The sequence below is a fragment of the Lepeophtheirus salmonis genome, chromosome 3, assembly GCF_016086655.4.
Source record: "Lepeophtheirus salmonis chromosome 3, UVic_Lsal_1.4, whole genome shotgun sequence".
Classification (NCBI taxonomy): Eukaryota; Metazoa; Arthropoda; class Copepoda; order Siphonostomatoida; family Caligidae; genus Lepeophtheirus; species Lepeophtheirus salmonis.
Window position 1 is genome coordinate 47,849,835 of NC_052133.2, and position 21,114 is coordinate 47,870,948.

At 30.9% G+C, this 21,114-nt stretch overlaps 1 protein-coding gene across 6 annotated transcripts in view; it reads right to left on the reverse strand.

Moving 5' to 3' along the window:
- Nucleotides 1–21,114, reverse strand: part of LOC121115249 (uncharacterized) — a 161,633-nt gene that overhangs the window by 49,340 nt on the left and 91,179 nt on the right. For all 6 annotated transcript variants that reach the window (XM_040709450.2, XM_071887454.1, XM_040709449.2 and 3 more), the window contains exons 2-3: nucleotides 18,777–18,838; nucleotides 11,186–11,259 (exon numbers count right to left, since the gene is read on the reverse strand). In XM_040709450.2, the coding sequence (XP_040565384.1) occupies nucleotides 11,186–11,259; nucleotides 18,777–18,838 (136 nt within the window). The remainder of the gene's footprint in view (nucleotides 1–11,185; nucleotides 11,260–18,776; nucleotides 18,839–21,114) is intronic.

Consider the following 21,114-nt stretch of genomic DNA (forward strand, 5'->3'; position numbering starts at 1 on the left):
GTTTCTTGGATTTGAGCAGTTGGACAAGATTGTTGTTACTAAATAGGGAATCTGGTAGTTTAAGAGGTCACCTGCACTAAGCGGTCCATTTTGAGTTTCCCATAACTTCCCGCTTAATACACAGGGCATGCCATGCTTTTCCCCCCCGTTATACCTTCATTAATGTTGTTGTTAATAAGGGCTTTAGTGGTGTGGAGGACTAATATAACTGTTTAACCGCGTCTTTCTTCAGGAATTTATCATTCTGGGACTTCCAGAGATTTTGAAATCTTTTTACTACATATAGATGGACTTTCATCGTTATTAGGCGATGATAATTTTATTAGGACTATTTCTAATTTAAGTAGTTTAGAGATATTAGTATTCTGATCTGTATTAATTAATGCCGTTTTATTTTTGTCATCATTGTCCATACTTTGACTATGGATCATTTAACAGATGGTAAATGCAATTTTCTTATTTATGGTGTAGTCCAAAGTTGTACACGTTTTGTCTCATGGAAAAAAGTGTTACAACCATGTGTTATTATATGGAGAAAATAATTCATTTTTTGAAGTAAATATTAGTAATTAGTAAATTTGAATATATATAGAATTCTCAATTTCTAATGAGAGCTAAAAAATCTTCGATTTTGGGGATTTTCTAATATTCAATAACTTTTGTTCTTACAAAAATGGACAAGGATTCTTTTTTTTTTTTAATCAGACCAATTTTTAGGACACATGACATTAATGGGCGCTATATGGTTAATATGTGTACATATATTATACAATGATGAGAATAGAAAATTGATGGTTGCTTCAAATACCTTACCTGATAAATAATAGCGAGAGACAGCAACAACAAATAAGAATTTATTGTATCTCTTTATTCCTTCGAGTAAAGAAAAGGAGCCAGAGAGAACAGGGGAGAATGAATAAAATTTGAATGGTTTTCAATACATATTAAAACACACCGACCAACCAATGGATAAGGTTAGGTATCTCCTATCTCTCTTTTACTATCTTGAATAAAAAATATATTAGGGGAGAATATTTATTTAAATTATATTCATCAATATATTAGATACAATGTACACAAATGTCGATATATAATATGTATAGTTTGAGGTACTTTGGTTCTTAAAAAACATTTATATAAAATATCAAAATAAATATACTAGGTATATGAAAAAAGACGTCCCGAAGGGAGGAGAAGGGAGACGACTCCTTGAATCTGAGTACATTTTCTATCAAAGTAAAGGAATAATGAAGAGGATTCATATGATGTACAGGGAAAAGGAAGTTTAGCCCAAGGGGCGTACAACATACAAGAAACAAAACAGAAATATGTACAAGGTATTTTAAGGATACAATTTATAAAATATATAACTAAAGAATTACACTTAATTTAGTCTCTTAAGGAGGAAGGAGTTCCATAGATGTTTTCAGGTGAATACTTTTTCACGCCTTTTCAACTGGGGACAATAAAAAAACCCTCAGACTGACAAAGTTTGAGACATCTCAGGTCATTTAAAAAAAAAAAAAAAAAAAAAAATCAAAATTGAGGTCATAAAAAATTTAAACATTCTACTTTTGTCTTCATTTTTGGAATCCTCACACTTAAAAATAGTCGGGCACCAAATTTCCTGATCTTTTGGATTAAACAATATACAAGAAAAAGTAGTGTCCGGTCATATAACATTAAGGCACACTGAAAATTTTGGTCCAAAAAGGCCAAGTATCTATATCTCATGAACGACTCAGCATTATGTCCTGAACTTTGCCACACTTAATTTACTAATTAATTTGAGCTCGTGTGTCAAGAATAATACAAATCTGAGAGGGTGCCCTAGTCGATTTGACATGGAATGGCTCATAATAGTTCGTCAATGACGAACAGCATTCTCCCCATTTGTAATAAAGCATTATTTTTTATGTATTTATAGAAAATTTATATCGTCAATGCCTTCGATATTTTTTTTTAGATTTAAGCCTTTTTGTTGTGAGCCAGAAAACACAGGCCCACGAAGAAAATAATGTCACTTCAATTACATTTAAAGAAAACATAAAACGACAACAATATAGTATTAAAAACAATTTTTTGTCCGTAGAATTGATGTTAAATTTAATTGAACATTTTGGAAAGCTGAAGGCTTAGAGAAAGCATCAAATAGTTACATATACCTAGATTTTTCTTATACAGGCTTTGATGATAAAAAGCAGAACAAAAAAATAAAATGCATGGCATTTACTAATATTTGAAGGTATATTTTAAAGACATATATGAATTGATGTCGTTTCTGCTTAATTTTATTTATCTTATCTGAATGGGTCCATCTTCCCTAAGTATATTTGTACATCCCCTTCTATATAGATAGTAGGATTAATTTGATATAAAATACAATCCTAATCTAAATGCAGCATCGCTCTTACTTTGCTAATTACATGTCTTACATACTGCATAGAGAATGGTGTAGTATCTTTTCAATAGATGTAAAGAAAATACAAGTAAGTACAAATGAAGAGGTAAATATCAATCAAATTGTATTTGTATATTATACACAAACAAGCGTTAGTACTCGAATTGTCCCGAGTAATGATGTGTCTACAAACAAACAAACTTTGCTGTATTAATATAGATCATCAACAAATCCTCAGTGGTCACACTCACATGTAGTTACTTACATAATACAAAAATGCACCTTCCACAAGAATGAAATAATAAGGATTATAGTTTCAGAAAATAAAAACATTACTCAGATTGACATCAATAACAAATAATTGCACGCTACAAAATGCTACGGATTTACAATGCTAAATATATGTACTTTCCTTTTTTTATAATGATATTTTTTCTTTCATTTTCTTTTTTTTTAATATGAGGCGGTGAGCTATAACTCACCAAATACTCTTGTTAAAAATGAGCCCTCCAAAAACAGACAAACTTTTTTTTACTAATATAGATATTGATGTAGAACGGAATGTTAGTTCGTTCGTCACATCGTTTAAGTGCAGACTAAACTCCTAAACACACAGCCTCGAGAGTGCTGAAATTTTGCATGGATGACTATAAAAGTTCACAAATGGTTATACACGTATTTTGAATGATTTTTTTGCATTTATAATTGCAAAAAATAATAGTAAAAATAATTAAATACATGTAGTTAGAAACTTTTTTTTTAGGATTTCATTTCTTGAGTAGTTTTTACAAACATCGGCAATGTACCTTTTTACATTTGTATAACTACCCAAGGACTTGCCCTATCATGAACATACGCTAAATTTGATGGTTAACAAACTTTCTACACAAAAACGTTATAACATGATTTTTATTTTTTTACTTTAAAGTTGCATTTCTCCCAATTGGATGATCACACATGAAATATACAACCACATTTGAGTAAAAATTTGGCTCAAACCTATAAAAAGAGAGAACAATTATAATTGAAAATTATCGGAAACCAGATTGGATTAAAAATAACTAATTACAGATTTGTAATCAGTGTGTCCAATATTGCTGATGAATAGATATGGAACTTGAAATATTTGGATTGTTGTTCATTTTGATAACTTTGATTTAAATAAATGTCATTCATGGCGAGCTTCATATTACGGGCAGTTATTATTTGTAAATGTATTTTACACATACTATGGTGATAATGAGTGGACAGATTGTTCAAATTATGAACATTTTTAATGTATATGGTTAAATAAACAAATTAAACATTTTTAAAAGGGCCATAAAAAATATATGAAGACGTGGATGGATAATGTTCGTTCCTCCTCTTTCTGTTTTCCACTCAGAAGGGGTTTTAATGATCTAACAACACATAAAAATCTCCAAGTGGTGGTGGTGGTGGTGATTTTCCAACAAAATCCACGTAATTGCATCATCTCCTGGGTCGTCTCGTATGGAGGAGCTTCATTATACGAGCACGCATATACACACAAAGACCTCCTCCATGGGAGTACAAGTTATGGTAGTAATAGTTGAAGAAGCAGCCGTCGTTTCATATTATGTATGGTAATATTAATAATAAGATATTTAACGACAGATGTGGAAATCTCATCATCATCAATTTCCATCCCCCCCCTTACCTTTGATGATCCGATAAATGTTTTCTTATATCTTTAATTTAGTGCTTCTTTAATTACCATGTTCCACGAAAGAGGAAAATATGGAAAAAATCAAGAGGCAGCCCTGCAGAGTCGAGTCTCATAGCACCTATCTGCTATTCCTAAAAAAACAGCTATGGCAATTAAAATATCTTTGTAAAGAGAATCTATTGAATCAGAGTTCCGCACATTATAGAAATCAAACAATCAACCTGCATACTAAAACCGTTACGACTTAAATAGTGAGGATCTAATTCGGATATATAAAGCAGTTCGGTCACGACCACTTCATTTAAAATTTGGTCTATACTGATTTTATGGATGAATAATTTTTGATGACGTCATACTATGTATTTCGAAATTGTTGAATTTCCCAGGAGCTCAACTGAGGACTATTTCTCTTGAGAAATTATATATCAGAGGGGAGACCAAAACCTTGAAGTAGCATTAAATTACGATTTTATCCCCGTTATTTTAAATTACGAGGTTTCATTATGCCACCAAACGACAGCTGAAATAGAATGAACAAATTTCATTTTTATTCCATGTTGGTGCCATTTTTTAGGAGACTGCAGAGACCGTTAGCATACAGCCAAGAAGAACCAAAACTTATGCAGCAACAATATGCGGATTTCTGACCTGCATCCATGACTTCTTACCTCATCTCCCTAGACTTTTCAGTTTGGGGCGTATTGGGGGAACATGTCTGCCGCACCTCTAATTCAAATTTGGACTCGTCCGAGCTGCCATCATGACAGCGTGCTACATTATGGGCACCTTCATCTTCTAAAGCTGTCAATCTGTTCGCCGGTGTGTTCAAGTTGTTATTGTTTGAGAAAGAGGATATATTGAGTTCAAAAATATCTAAATATAGTATTGAAACATATCAGAAATTGGTTTAGAGTTGTCTTTCCTTGATTCCATAAAAACCACATTGTTCGTAATTTAGTCATCCTACCGCAAGTGTTGGGTCCCCCACTCTCTACATATATAGAAACGCTCCTCTTTCTGTAGAGGGATGGAGAGGTGAACCAATTACGTATGAATGGCAAATGTCGCGTTCATGATGATGATTTATAAAAATAAGTGGTGATAAGGAACTTAATCAATAACGCATTAACTCTCTCCCTCTGACTCCTTTCTCTTATTCATACACCCTCCAGTGTGCATTTCCGGTACATTATATTTGTTTACATGTTCATTTATACATATCAAAAGTGAAAGCTCATACATACATAATATGAAAGTTTATCCTAAGAGGATTAATAACTAATGCATAGGGAGGGTGGTTGATTCGTTGGTTGGTTGTTTGGCTGGAGTCCTATTTGAGGGGTTGGGGGTAAGCTTTCAAATTATGAACATTTCTTTTATTATTCATATATTTATGTCTCCCGTTTTGGCAATGGATTAGAGTACCTGTCATGGAAACGCATGGTAACAGACTCAGAATATTATTTTATACAACTATTGCATTGTAACTATGCAGAGTTTATTAATAATAAAATGTCATTTCTGTACATTTTATAATTGTTCAGAATTATCTACTTTCTCTAATTTAACTATATACTAGTAAACATTGCTATATTGATAAAAAACCGCAATAATTTGAATAATGACAAAATTATTTGTACAATCCATAAACGCAGTAGTAATGAAATTTGACTAGATGGAACATTTTTATCTTAAAGGAGCGATACGTGTAATTGGAAATCCTTTCTAGGCGACAAATTGTTTTTTATTATCTATACTAATGGATAGTTTGAACCGATCCAGTCCTATTTGTTGGTCCCGAAATAATTATGATGAAAACAGTATTATTTTGTGCAAACTAATAATCTTAGTACAAGCCATATTTAGCATAATACACGCCCATCTTTCGACATTTTATGAACAATTAAAGGACATATAGTTGTTACAAAGGATAAGTACTATTTAATGGAGGGAAACAGTTCAACCTTACTTGTTTGTCTTCATTAAAAACTCCTGTGGATTGAGGTTTTCTTTTTGTCAGTCGTCAATTTTCTACTTTTCGTACTCTCTATTAGGGTTCTGAACGCTCATTAGTAACAGACAAATTTGCTGTTGTTAAGCGTTGAACAATTATCTTCTATATTAATAAAGCAAAGTTTGTCTTTCTGACTGTGTGAATATATTAAAACGAGTCACCAGGTGCACTGTATTAAGTGCTCCATGATGTTTATTACAAACATATTTTGATCTAAGGGTTAACAACTTTGTCATATTAATAAAATATTGCAGGTGTGTGCATATAACATCGAACGTGTATAATGAGTGCACTGAATATAGTATTCTCCGAACCAAATTATATAAATATTTTTTTATATAAGAAATGATAAAGCAGTCTTATTAATGAAATATTGCAGGCGTGAGAAGAACAAGGACACTGGTTTTTTTATTGGTCTCTTATGTATATTATTATAGTTAATATGCACTTTTAGTATATGTAAAGATTTGAATTCAATATGATATTCCCTGGTATGTTAAAATTAATTTTGTTATTTTATTAGTGAGCGCTTTTAAGACTAAAGTACTCATCAGTCATCCCAACATCAACTCTTTTTATTATTCTTTCATTCTTGTGGACAAAACACAAAATATTATTATATTGAGTAGTTACGTGCGAGTGTACACATGAAAAACAATGAGGATTTCTCGGGAGTTATCTTCTATGTTATGAAAGAAACATTTGTCTTCTAGTCAACACGTAATTACTCCGGGCAATGCCACGTACTACCACTATTAATTTAATAAAAATAAAGAATAGTCCCTCTCTGTAGGGGTGAGTTGCCTCACTACCAATTAAGTAATATATCTGTCTCTTTTTGGAAAAGGAAAGGTTGAGAGATCCAATAAAGATTGCTATACTTTTAAAACTATTTAAATGTTAGAAACTTCACTTGAATCACGTTTAAATACAGCTTCATGGAAGTTTATTGAGAGTCCATAAAAAAAGTATCACATGCGACCCCTAGTTTGCCTATCAATTATTTATTTAAACAAATATACTTAGACGACATGCGACAGGGATTAACAAGTATCTTTTTTCAAGTACCCTCTACATATTGACCCATCATTTTATTTTATTTACCATGCTCAAATATTTCGCAATATGTGGAAATGGTCATACCAAATATACATTTAAAATAACCCAAAATAATTTAATATAGTGGTACCTTCCTAATAGTATGTACATAGGGCTATTAAAGAGAAAGTTTATGATCTAATTGACCCCTTGTATATACAAAGTACATAGCCACATGTACTATGAAGAAATGAGTATCTGCAAATAACGATCAATGTTAAATATATACAATAATCTATTGGTAGATTGAAAACCTGAACTCCCATATTGATCATTATTATTTTTTATATCTCAGTTATATTTACATACAATGTTTAAGTACCTATGTTACTCAAAATCAAAAAAATATCAATTAGAGGTCTGTAATTATAGTACACGGTCCCTTGCTGTTTTCAAATGATATCAAAAATATAATGTTACGATTGAATAGGCTCACAAGAAGAATATTTTGTATAGTGAAAAAATTGTATTTCTTTTCTCCTAAGTCAAACTAGGAGAATGTTGGTTGTCTTACTCTCAAATTAACCTACTGTTTAATACTCCCTATATTTTTTGTAGATAAATATTATGAATTCTGCCTTCATTTAGTGAACACATAATTGTTTTGAAGATATATTACTTCAGTTTTATTATACATTTGGGGTAGTACCAGGGATTCCCCGGAGTTATTAGATGTCGACGAACACACAAACTTTGTTTTAATCATTTAAAAGATAACTACGCAAGAAATCCTCAGCATTACTTTCTGTTTTTATGAGCATACTCATGTGTAGTTATTCAATATATAGATGTTCTCTCCTGAAGAATAAAAGAATAATAATAACAGCTTAAAAAAAGAAAAATAATGACAATATGAGTCATATATTTAGTCTCTAGAGGACTAGCTGGCTAAATTGAAAATGATAAAATTTATGAATAAATATTTTTGAAAGTTATATAAGTAGTGAAAAATAATGACACTCAATGAGAATAACTTTTACAGGGCCCTCTATGTAAGAAACATACCTACAATAAATACGTTTTTACATTTCTATACCTACAATATGTACCTACCAAGGAAAAGATGATTTTATCATCATTTTTATGTTAAATTAAAAAAAAAAAAATCATTTAAAAATTATATTATAATTTCACGAGTCACGATCTAAAAAGTATTTGATTGTTTAGTTAAGTTCCTCTTAATTATGGACTTGTAGAAACCATGAGAGATAATATTCTATATACTTTAATATAACCTATAGGACAGGCAATGATGGGTGGAGTTTGTTTAATAATACCTTCCTTTTAAGTCACTATGATTTTAAAGGGTTGTGTCTGCATATTTGGTGGTTCTTTTTGTAGAAATGTATGCAGGTATTTGTGTATATATAAGTTGGGAATTAACATGATAACATATTAGGTTTTTGTTCCTCAATATTAAATATCTTCTTTTAATCAGAAATGAGCGTCTTTAGATAGTTTTTACTGCCCTATTGCCTGATACTTTAAATAAATTTGACTAATAATATCCAAATAATACTTGAAGCAAAATCAAGTAATTTTCATGCAATTGTCTGCTTCTATTAAGTATATCTGTATCAAATTCGAAAGTGACATTCTAATGCTACACTAATTATTAATGATAATTGAAAAAAAAATCCCTATAAAGTAATTCTATATATTATTAAATACATTCATTGCCATATTTAAACCAAATTTTACACTAAGCACTCCAACAAATTAGTAAATAACGAAGTCAAAATACAGTATAGATGCTGATTTATTGATTACCAAGATGTGTGTTTTTTTTTTTTAAATTCAATTTGACAGATAGGAATTTATTATTTTAAGTTTTTATGAAGTAAAAATGAACAAAATTTTAATGTAGTTTATAATTTATAGTTATGTTTCTTCCATAAAGATGTAAGGAAGTCTAGAGACAATGGCATAAGCCCCTTCTTCTCGAACAGCAAAAGCGCACAAAGTTTACATTACAAACGTTATAATATAATGGGAATTATTGAGGCAAGAAATCAATTATTTTGTATTAACTTTTCCTTGAGATATTGGATACAAACTAAATCTAGTACACGTTTCGGTCTAAGATCGTTATAATTTTAACTAATTCGGTAGAACTTCTTTCTATACCGATTTCGAAGTAAATGTTTGTCTACAAAAAACCCGCCTTCATCTTCACAAAAAGACAAAAAAATGCTATGTGTGACCAAATTTAAGTCCCCAGTCTCAAAGCACGGATTGGACCGAAATATAAGGAGATAATCGTTCTTAGACAGGTTCTTAAAAAATTGATTTTTAAGGAATTTTAGAAATATTTTGTAATAACATGTAATTGTTTTTGCTGTAGCATATATTATTTGAATAAATGATAGTTTTGCAATCAGTATATATAATTAAGTTCAAACCCAAATAGTGCTGCAATTATACTCAGCCTTTGAATTGCATAACATTTTTTTTTTGTTTTATTTGCTGAAAAAAAGAATAGCAAATCTTCATGAAGTTATTTTTCTTTTTTTAAATGCATGTTACTTTTTAAAACTTGTTTGTATTTTCGTTTTGTTTTGTACATTAGAATGATGTTAGAGTATCATAAGTTAAGTACGCCCCATTCTTTTGTTTGGAAATGAAGAGAATAAATTAAAAAGAAACAAAAAACACGCACAAATCTCCAACCCAAAGCCCTAAATAGTTGTTTTACCCATCTCAAATTAAACTATCTAATAAATTAAAAGAAGAACAAACATTATAATTTATCATAATATTTTGTTGCAATATACCTATGTATCTGATACGTCAACACAAAACCAATCTTGAACAACAATCAAGAAAAATAAACATTCACATATTTTTCATACTTCTTAGATGCATATAAGCAGTCAATATTTTATATGTAGGCATACCTATTTACGTCAATTGTGGACCTTATATTTAAATTATATAAATACTCATTTAAGTTTAAATATTTAAAAAATGTTAACTAGATTTTAAAGCAGTGATTAAGGGTGGGTCCAACCTCATTAGTCACGCCTCCACGTACCATCTAAAACTTTTTACATTGAGTATCACCATTATTCAAATTTTTATATTTTTTTTGAGAGAAGTGTCGTTTGCAATACTTTTGAGGGATTAATTATGATAAGTTATGAATAGAAATGAAAGATTATCAATTAGTTACAGAATATAAATGTAATTTACTCTCTTGTTCTATGAGCTATGCTCCCATTAGCGTTACAAGATGCAATAAAAATCAAATTTATGACCCCTTCTCATAGGCATAGTAAATGATCATGACAATTTCAAATGTCCTTTTTAATAACTTATTCAATACAATTTTGGAAATGATATTTTTTTAAAAGACATTTAAAAGCATGACTTTTTGTTTGATCTTAATATATATGTTGTGTATATGTTGCAATTTGTATAAGAAAATGACAATTTCTACATCCTAAAATACATTATTTAATTGCAACAATGGTCATTCTAATTACTAACTATACATCAATAGTATTTGTTCATTTTGGTCTATTAAAATTACATGGTTATTATGTATTTAGGAGTAATATAACTGCTGGGAAATTGAACTTTACAATGTGCTACAGAACACTTATATTTAGTAATTTGTATTAAAATAACCAAGAATAAGCCACTAGTATATTGATCATCCAAGGAATATTCAATTATTACATTATCCTTTTCCCACGTCCTATCAATCTTTCTTTTAGAATTTTTTATCCCATTTTTTCTTTGCAAATTGTAAAAAAAATTTGGTTATACAAGTTACAACTTTTACAAAATCGCATCTTGTAAATATCATATATATAAACTAGACGTATCTTTGAGATAAAACAATTTATTAACCTTTTTATCATATTAAAAAAAATTAATTGTTCGAGCATAACAAATTAATTTTTTAAATTCTTCATAGGCTTTAGTGTAACACTTTGATAAACAAATGAATAAATATATTTTTTTTAAAACCTCGTCCTACCTCGAGCATTTGTAGCTGCATCGGCAATCTTCTGAAATGCGTCCAAAAACGTTCCCAAAGACAATATTGTGTTTCTGTAATGAGATAATAAGAAGGTGTTAATAATAATAATTAGTAAATTTCTCATTAACATTTAGCATAAAAAAACATTTTTTTAAAGATCAGATTATTTAAAAAGTATGCGTGAAGGATGTAAACTGTAGTGTTGGGCTTCGCTCTGTAAATTTTGACGGGTCTATAACCGTTATAACTATATTTTAGTCCCATCTCAGTCGACTTGGTTCCATCTGGATTCGATTCACAAAAGAAAAAATTACATAAATTAGTTTGACCTTTTTTATAGAAAATGAATTTACAGGGTACAATTTCCATTTCAATCCATGGTTTCAAACTGAACCAAAATGTCATTCTAGCAAAAATCTCTTAAGATCGAACCAATAAATAAATTCGGTTTTTTAACGGTAGTAAAATGATTTTTTCTTCTTTAAAAAAAAAAAAAAGATTTTTTAAACTCTTATGACATATTATTGTACTTAATTAAATGACAAATTGTTATCAATTGATAGTATATGTACATACAAGGTGGCCAGTAATCAACTTTAAAAAATGAAAGAATGTTTTCACTGCCATAATTGAATTGAAAATTGGGTAATTGAGACTTCAAAAACTACTATTTAAAGTATTTCCCTTGAGCTGCAATGGCAGCTAAATCACGATCTGAAATAAGGTGCAAGCTGAGGCAATCTCTTTCATAGATAAAACCTGCCATACAGCTGACTTGAGAGCGTAAATAGTTTTGTGGTGGCGGTGTTTGACTTGCTCTCAATTATGTTCAACAAATAATAGTCTAGAGGGTTGAGGTCTGGAAATGATGGAAGCCAGAAGTCTGAGACCTAGAAATTTGGACTTGATAAGGCACTGGTTCTTCTTCGCTGTGTGGCAGGGAGCTCCATCCTGCTGTCACAAATAATCACCTTTGGGGTAATAGCCTTTCAACCAGAGCAAGACATAGTACCTAACCATCTTGTAGTAGGTCTCCGTGTGGACAGACTATCCAGGTTTAAAAAAGTAGTGTGCACCCTGGTCCTTCTTAGGCTTCCTGCCAGTTCATGGATTTCTGAAGAAGGGCTGATTATCCTTCATCCTCTTTTTTACGGCATAAAAAGGGATCAGGGAGCCTCCAACAATTTCTGTATATCTCCGTAGTGTCCTCTTGAAGTTAAATGAGAGTGGCAATGATTTCCCGATTTTCTTATTGAGAATTCATTTTTCAAGCTATCTGAACTGAAGCTATCTTTTTTTTTTAAATTTAGACATACTTAAAAAATTAGCATCATAGTCATTCAAGTTTATTTCTGGCCACCCTGTACACACACACAGGCATACAAATTTACCATAAAAGGTAATATAATAATAACAGTGTATCAAGTAGCAACACAAAGAGATACATATGATAAATACATAATATGTACAACATAGATACAAGGCATATATATAGCATAGAATCCGAACTGCATACATGTATGGAGAAAACAAGTTTTATCCTTTTCTTAAAGGTTTAGAAGATATTATTATTATTATTCAAAGTGATTATAATATTATTCCCCTTCTTTGTTTGGCATGAAACAGATTGAAATGGGATATGGTCTACATTCATACAAGGGTTGAAGGAAGACTTTTTTTTGTATGTATATTACATTTTTAAAGATATATGTCACGATGTTCTCTTTATTGTGCATATGTATCACTCAATCTTTCCTCCTTCAAAAAGAGAAAGAATCAAAAGGCTAAAAATGAGCTCAATACAACACACAACAAGCTGGAATGATTTTTCTCGACATTTAGTACTCTTCAACAAATTATCGTCCATTTTATTATCAAATTATTCATATTAATATTGCAAATAAATAATAAACAATTACTCCATTAAATAGCAATTGTAAAGGAGATGAATAATCCAAATTATAAGACTACTCAGGATTGTACTTTTTACAGGATCAATTAATGTTGTTCACAAGACTAAATAACGAATTTACTCACTTTAAGAAAAATTGAAACAGTTTTGAACAGAACAGAAAAGAAACACTTCCCAAGACGACAATCCTTGGATATGGATTCTAAAAATGTATTTATCAATCGATATACCTTAAAAGGTTACTTGGCCTCCAGACCCATTATTGAGTCAAAAGGGTTTTAGTACGTAGAGTTAAAGGAAGTGCATTAAAAGTCGTTTTTAATTGAAGCAATTATCACCATAACGAATAGGTATAAAATCAACGCAAAAATACAGAATAAGTAATTTCCCGATAAAAAAATTGGTTGAATTAAACAATACCCCTAATTGATATTCAGCCTTTATCTTTCTTTTTAATTAAAAGAAAGATAAAGAATCAAACCCTCTGAAAGTAACAATCATAACAATAAATCGTTATGAATGAATTACTTTTTAAACAGATCCCCCTACAATAGAAAAAAAGTCTAATTATTTTGACATCGTTAACTAAGAAAGTATATATGTATGCTAATTAGTATAAATTAACACAACATGAATAGATGGCAAAATATGCAATTTTGTTTGCAAATAATAATCCAAGGAAATATTCTTTGTTGAATGAACTTCTTAGACTTCCATCTTTTTGTACAATGTATAACTTGTGTACAAGTTGCAACTATTTTGCAAAATTGGATTGTACAAAATGCCATTTATACGTCTCATATCATTTCATTTAATTACAACATGAGTCCTTTTAATTGTGACTTATTGAGCCTATAACGTTATACTTATCATATTTGATACATGAGAAAAGTCAACAAAAATTACTGATATAAATGAACAATGATTCTGATTTGATACCATTAGAAAGTTCTGACCATTCATTAATCTAGTGGGCGTTTTTAGGGTTAAATTTACTTATTTATAATATATATTTATGAATAATAGAACTGTGGGTATTTGAACAGTAGATATATATATAATGTGTCATGGAATACTTATCAATTTGTGATTTTCATGAAAAAAGTCAAAAATTAAATCCTTAATATGTAAAACACCCATAACATATTCAAATATTGCATTGTACTCATCACAATAAATCTATTAATATGCTTCATCTCACTTTTTGGTTGTAACTTGTATACAATGTGTAATTGTATCAACATGTAAATACAGATCGTATAATAAGTTATATAAATAAAGGACTGCGTGTAGAACTTTTTCCTCAGTAAAGTTATTGATATTTCTTATATCCATTAACCAAAACCCAATTGGCAACAAAGATAAGATGATCTATAGGTAACTAGTAGTGTTGAGACTCGGTCCAGCACCGATTTTTTTTTTTTCAGTTAGGTCTTAAGTGATTTTTCTAGACCGATTTTTCTTTTTTGTGTCATATATTATGAAAGATCAATTTTGAATTTTTTCAATAAAAATATCATAAGCACACGATCTGTATAATTACTAAAGTCTAAGATCATTCTTAGTTCATTGGAACCAGAAGAATTAGACTTTTATGTTCTCCCAGAATTAGGACCAAAGAAAAATAGAAGGAATCAAAGGAAGATCATCCATCTCGAGAGATGCTCGAAATTCAGAATTTCGTATTCCACAAGAGACGACGGGATAAAAATTCATTCGAACAATCTCTGTTTAAAATTTATTTGACGGCATTGTACTTGAAAATACATATGGCGTCATGTCATAAAGCATTTATCTGTAAAATCGGCCTAGTCCTTTTTTTTTTAAACAGATCTAGACCGAAATTTTCTTTTGGACCGACCTAGAATTTTTTTTTCAATCAGACCTGTCCAGACAAAAACAAAAAAATAAATGGTCTCAGACCAGCCTAGGATTTACAGACCGAAACCTAACACTAGTAACTACCTAAACAGTTTAGTTTAGTAGTTTAGTGAGGTCAGCTGCTTAGGTCAGATTAAATGCTCTTAAGTAGAAAACGGAAGTAAAAAAAAAAGGAGATACCCGTTTTAGTATGTAACCTTCTAGAGCAGTGGACGCCAAACAGATGTAAATTAACCTAAATTATGTAATTTAGAAAACTTTTGGGTATTGGGAAAATGACTTACTTCCTAGTGTTAAATTAAATTAACATCATGGATCAGTTTTGGGTAAATTAGTATTACTACAAGCTCTTTTGAACCCTATTCTCGACGGTAACTTCTAAAATTCAAAAAGTTCAAGAGGTTTAAAAAAAACAACCTCCATAAACCTTTTAAATTTTCATTTCAATAACATTCTAAGACTTTTTGAACACACGGTATAACCAACAAATTCTACACCTCATACATAAAACCCCATTAAATAAAGGATAAGGCTATAAAATGATGCTCATGGGGCTAAAACAAACAGTACATTACATTCCATTCATTATATTCTTGAAAAAGAAAAATTATTAAAATGAAATTAATGCGTGAAATTAACTTTTTCCCTTCTTCTCTCAATATGTATATGTAATGAGTAGATTTCGTAAATTATAGGCTATAAATTAAACCTTTTATTATTTATTTCTACCTAATATAGTTTATACACTAATGTATGTAGAAAAATTATCGAGATTTTATTTGAGTAAATAATAATAATAGTTAATGGGGGAAGCGGGAACAACAAGTCATGGCCCACTCAACCATTTCCATCACGAATTAAGCATTAGTGCTAAGCACAATATATAAATAAACTTAATATAAAGAAAATAAAAACAAAAATGGATGATGTAAGGGACCTACATAGGGCCCTTCTCCCTCCTAACTAAACTAATTAGTGTTTGCTACTTGTGTGGTCATAGCAATTACTCAGTGATTTAATTACGTACTATAGGTATGTATATGTACAGCCCCTTTTGATCAATTCAAGACGTATCATCAAGATAATAGTTAATTGACTGTGTGGAGGGTGGTTCCAAAATGTGTACAAAGTGGAGCCCGCCCGATGCTGATTTATGTTTTATCAACCCTCTGGGCATTGCAGGCCTTTCCCTCGACATGCTCCCAAAAGGTGTAGTCGATGGGGGTGCATCAGGGCTGTAGGGGGAAAAAAAGTGTCAAAAAAAAAAATTCAAAAGAGCCTCGCAATGGAGGAGATGGGTTTCTCTCATTGTTAGAATCACAAGTAGCCTCTCCACCCTCAAAAGGCTCATTCCACCCACTTTTATTATAGCTCTCTCGACAGTATGGTGTGAAAACTCGAGATATCTACCATGGGCCCTCATGGACTTTAGTGGGTTGGCCTGGGCTGTTTTCTTTCACTCCTCCGGGTCCAGTTTGGCCTTTTTGACAGAGCCCTTCTTCCTCTCTAATGTTTCAAACTTGCTGACGGCGTAGATGGTGGTCCTGGAGACGCCCAACTGCTTGGAGTGCGCGAATGGAAATTCGTCGATGACTCTCATGTATCATTTTCTCTACTTGTACGTAAACTGGAGAGCTTAGGTTTGTTTTGTACCTAATTGCTTATGCTTTAATATATCGAAATATGAATTAATTTCAATCACTCAACCTTCATTAATCAGACAAGTTTCAATTTAAAGTGTGCGTAAAAATGGCTTGAAAAGTGTTATGGAGACACTCGGCTCGATAAAGCGAATATAAAAAAGAAGAAGCCAATTTGAACAAAAAAAGAACAGTATTTTCTTTGTTAAGCATGAAACTTCTCAGCACTATGTGTTATATTGTCTTAAAATTTGACGAGTTTAAGTCCTTTTACCTCTAAAGAATTGAGCCTAAAGCAAAATGCGTTGTATCTACCCCCGGCTCTTCCCTATATACGCGTCAAAAGGATTAAAAACCTACTAATGTGCAAGGAATACATAGAAAGGGCAAAGTAATCATAGGGATTTAGAAAGTTTTTTCTTTCTTTAATTTTCAAAACATATCAAGATAATTTGTATAGACTCCTGGGAGGTCTTATCTATCATCTATCCATAACAATGTTCTACCGTTAGTCTATAGTTATGTGATGTGTGTCTCTCCCTGTCGGTTTTTTCTTCTGATTTATTCCACACAACACAAAACAATAACAACAGCCACTATGACCTTGATGCAATAATATTATTATTAGGCTACACACACAAAAAAAATAAAGAAAGTGATCATTTGTGGATGCAAATAATTACCTTTGACATTTTTATTATAATTAATTATGGAATAAGCTAGTATTAAAATAGGGATAAGTGTAAGAAAGTAAATGAATTTTCTTAAAAGATGAGGACATTAGAAATATATTTTCTTTAAAAAAAAACATAAAAGTTATTATGTTTCTAAAAAATAAATAAAAAAAATTAATGAAGATTTGAAATGGTAAGGTAAAATGCCCAGATCATCTTAGTCATTCGTTTAAATTGTCGGTCACTGTCTTATGAGATTATACGCAGCAATGTAATAGTTATGGAAACAGCTATTAAATTTCTTTGGGGATATATTTAAAAAAAAATTAGTTGTGATTTTAGAATTCCCCTCATTATAAAACTGGTCCTGATATCTAAACAATGATTAATTCCAAATTTAAGAACCACTTTAATATACAAACATAATAAATATTAGGATATATAATAGACAGTCAATGACGCTTGGTGTGCGACTATAAATTAAGATACTTTATTTTGTCCTCCATTTCTCTCTCAATCTTTGTCTATTCTTTGATTTTTCTATGAAATGAAAAATATATTATAATCATACATTGAGGAGCTAACTTGCTTTGTCTGTTTTCAATGTAATATCCTTCTATTGTATGGAATGATGACTATTTATGGAAGAAAGAATAACGAAGTAAAATAAGAATAAAAGAAACAAAACAGATACCAGGTGAAAAGTACACTCTATACATTTCTGTAAAAATTCTGAGTTTGTAAGTAACTGATTTTAAAAAATGTAATCGCTACACAATCAGTAATTTCTTTGAAATATGAGCTGTGTGCAAATATTTAATATATTTTAATTGAGCAAGGGCAACAGAAGTCACAAATTTAATTCGATCGTCTCACACTGCAGCTCAGATTTCAAGGATAATTCGTGTCAGGACGGTGACTACATGGGGAGTTACACTAAAACCTTCTGGTCAAATTAGTCAAAAAGGCAGCGTTTTTTTTTTCCAAAAAATAAACTAAATGGTGTCAATTTTTTGTCTTCTAAATAAAAGAAGGCTTTAAAAAAAACATTCTGTCATAATTCACAAAAATTCCTCCCTCCAAAGAATAATCCTAATACATCCATGATTGGATTGACCAGGGGGATTGTTTTTTAAGTAAAAAGTAGTTTGAGGAGAGTGGGAACATTGATAGCTCCTGCAATCTTCTTGATGATTCCTTCTGACCGCATGTAGAGAATGTCATGGAAGTGTGGAGTCCATGAAGGCAGCTGTCGACAAGGCCAGGATTGAAATAATTCCAGACTTTATCCGTAAGTCTATGCATCTTGTCCCGTAATATAATTACTGTCATAGAAACAGCCAATGGTGACATCATTGAATAGTGAAATAGCAGACAGGTTTGGAAATATTTTTGCCATATAAATTATAAAAAATATGTAAAGCATTCAAGAATAGGTAAATAATACATGTACATAAATAAATGACGAAAAACAAGCTTACTTTAATTGTGAATGAAGTTTAGCTGCCCTATTCACGAATTCTTCATAGTAAGGTACTCCCGTCTGAAATGAAAATATAAAAAATATATAAATATGAATAGTATTAATAAATAAATAATAAGACACGTCCTTGGACAGCAATATTAATACAATTACAATAGGAATGAATAAACACTTTAACATACTTCTTCTTATACAAGGCACTTGGGATTCAACAAATCCTTACTCACTTAATAGTAAGTAATTACAGATGTACATACTACAATCATTCAAACTCATTGTCATGATGACGTAATAAATAATTCTGCATCAATAATTACTAGGAGGGGATTCGGAGTTATGATATGTACTGTAGGGGGCTTCAAGGACTAAATAACCACCCGTAGTTCCTCGGTCAAAACGTATTAATTTTTGTATCTTATAACCTTTCCTCTTGAAAAACATAGAACCTACCTTTAGCCTCTGCCACATATTCGGCCGTAGTGGGTCCTGCACTTCCATTAAACCCAGCCCGTTTGATTGAAAATAAATGTAATTCTTAATTCATCCCACAAATTTGAATTATAAGCATATACTTGACAAAAATATGTCTATGCAATATTGGCGCACATATACTGAAATAAATTCCTTTTTTTTATAAAAGTATACTACCTATATTCGTTTTATGTTGCATGGATTAGTATGAATACATACCCCATCTAATTAAATATCTGCATAAAAAGACAAATTGTTCTTTATGATAAAGACAACTTCATCATTCGTTTTGTTTCTACATTTGTTAATATATGTATATATATATATAAGTAGTTGTGTATAGATACATAATTATAATCACAACACAAAGAAAATGAACAAAGCATTTTTAGGGAGATGGTTTAATAAGACCTACTACATATGTACACATCAAATCAGGAGGTAATGTATCAAATTGGTTTTAATTACACATTTCATGAAGGAAATAAAGAACGGCCGTATTTCAAAGTTGACTTTTCATGAACTTTGTATCAGACCTAATGAATCATTAGCTCTTCAAATGCATCATAGTTTGCAAACATGATTATGTACTCCACTCTAAGTCTAGGGCCATAAATAAATGCATTTCAACTATAAATATCCAATAGAAACTTCCGGCTCTGATTACTTAGTGTATTGGGAAAATTCCTTCATGGCTTTCTCTCTTCATCACCCTCTCTTCTTTCTCTGTAACGAGTATCGAACCAAAAAAAAACATGAATGAATCATTGATGTAGTTATTCCATATCTTATCAGTCACGTTTTCTCTAGCTCTCTCTCTCTCTCTTAATGTTGGATCGATGATACATCTAGTAAAGTTTATTTGTATGAATGTTTGAATGAAAAAAAAGCTATTTTTCATCAAAGAAATAACAATGTAGTCATGTCGATGAAATCTAGTAGTATTATCGCATGTAGCAGCAAGCGTGCGTACAGGGTGCACTGTATCCCTGACATATATTCTATACATACTTTGGAGGCTAATAAACAAGCTAGCTTGTGTAGGTAAAGCCCTGTCAGTGACCACTCTAGAGACTAAAGTACATTTGGCTTATCACACTCTTATTATTATTCTTTCATTCATGAGGAGAGAACATATATGAATTGATAAGTATTACACTGAAGATTTCTTGGGGAGTTATTTTTCTTTGTGTATTATTAATGCAAAATTGGCATTTTAGATTAATCCCAATTGCTCCTGGTAACTAGCGCTAGTTATATTATAAAGTAATAGTCCACGTAAGGATGCAATTTTGTTACTAGCTCAAAGATATGTTAGAACACCAAAACTTCACCTAAGTTTTTGACGTCAATGTTTGAAAGGAGAAATTTTGAGTGGAAGAGAAAAGCAATATCTAAAATACATTTTCTAAGAACCAAAAATTACAATACTCTCCCATTCCTCCGTTCAAACCGATCAGGACAAAATTCCAGTCTTTTTTATTAGAAATCAAATTAATATCAACCCAAAACTCTAACAGATAGTGATGAAATAACTCACCACGTGATCAGTTTGTGTACAAATTGTGCTGCTTACGAAAACGACATGAATGGTTCTATGCGTAACTGACTACAGAACGTTAACTGCAGCTCATCATTTTCTTTTTTTAAATATAGCTTTTGAGTATATCTAAATATGACGTTGTTAGCCTCATTTAATCTCGCAACCTTTCATCGAAAAAGACCCAAAACCAAACGGTAGTTAATGTTCACCCAATTCTTTCCACCTATGTTTATGGTCATTAATTTTTATGTAATTTATTAATTCAAAAGTTAGTAAGAGGGATTTGCGGATAATGGGAAAGTTTGAGAATCACTGCATTAAA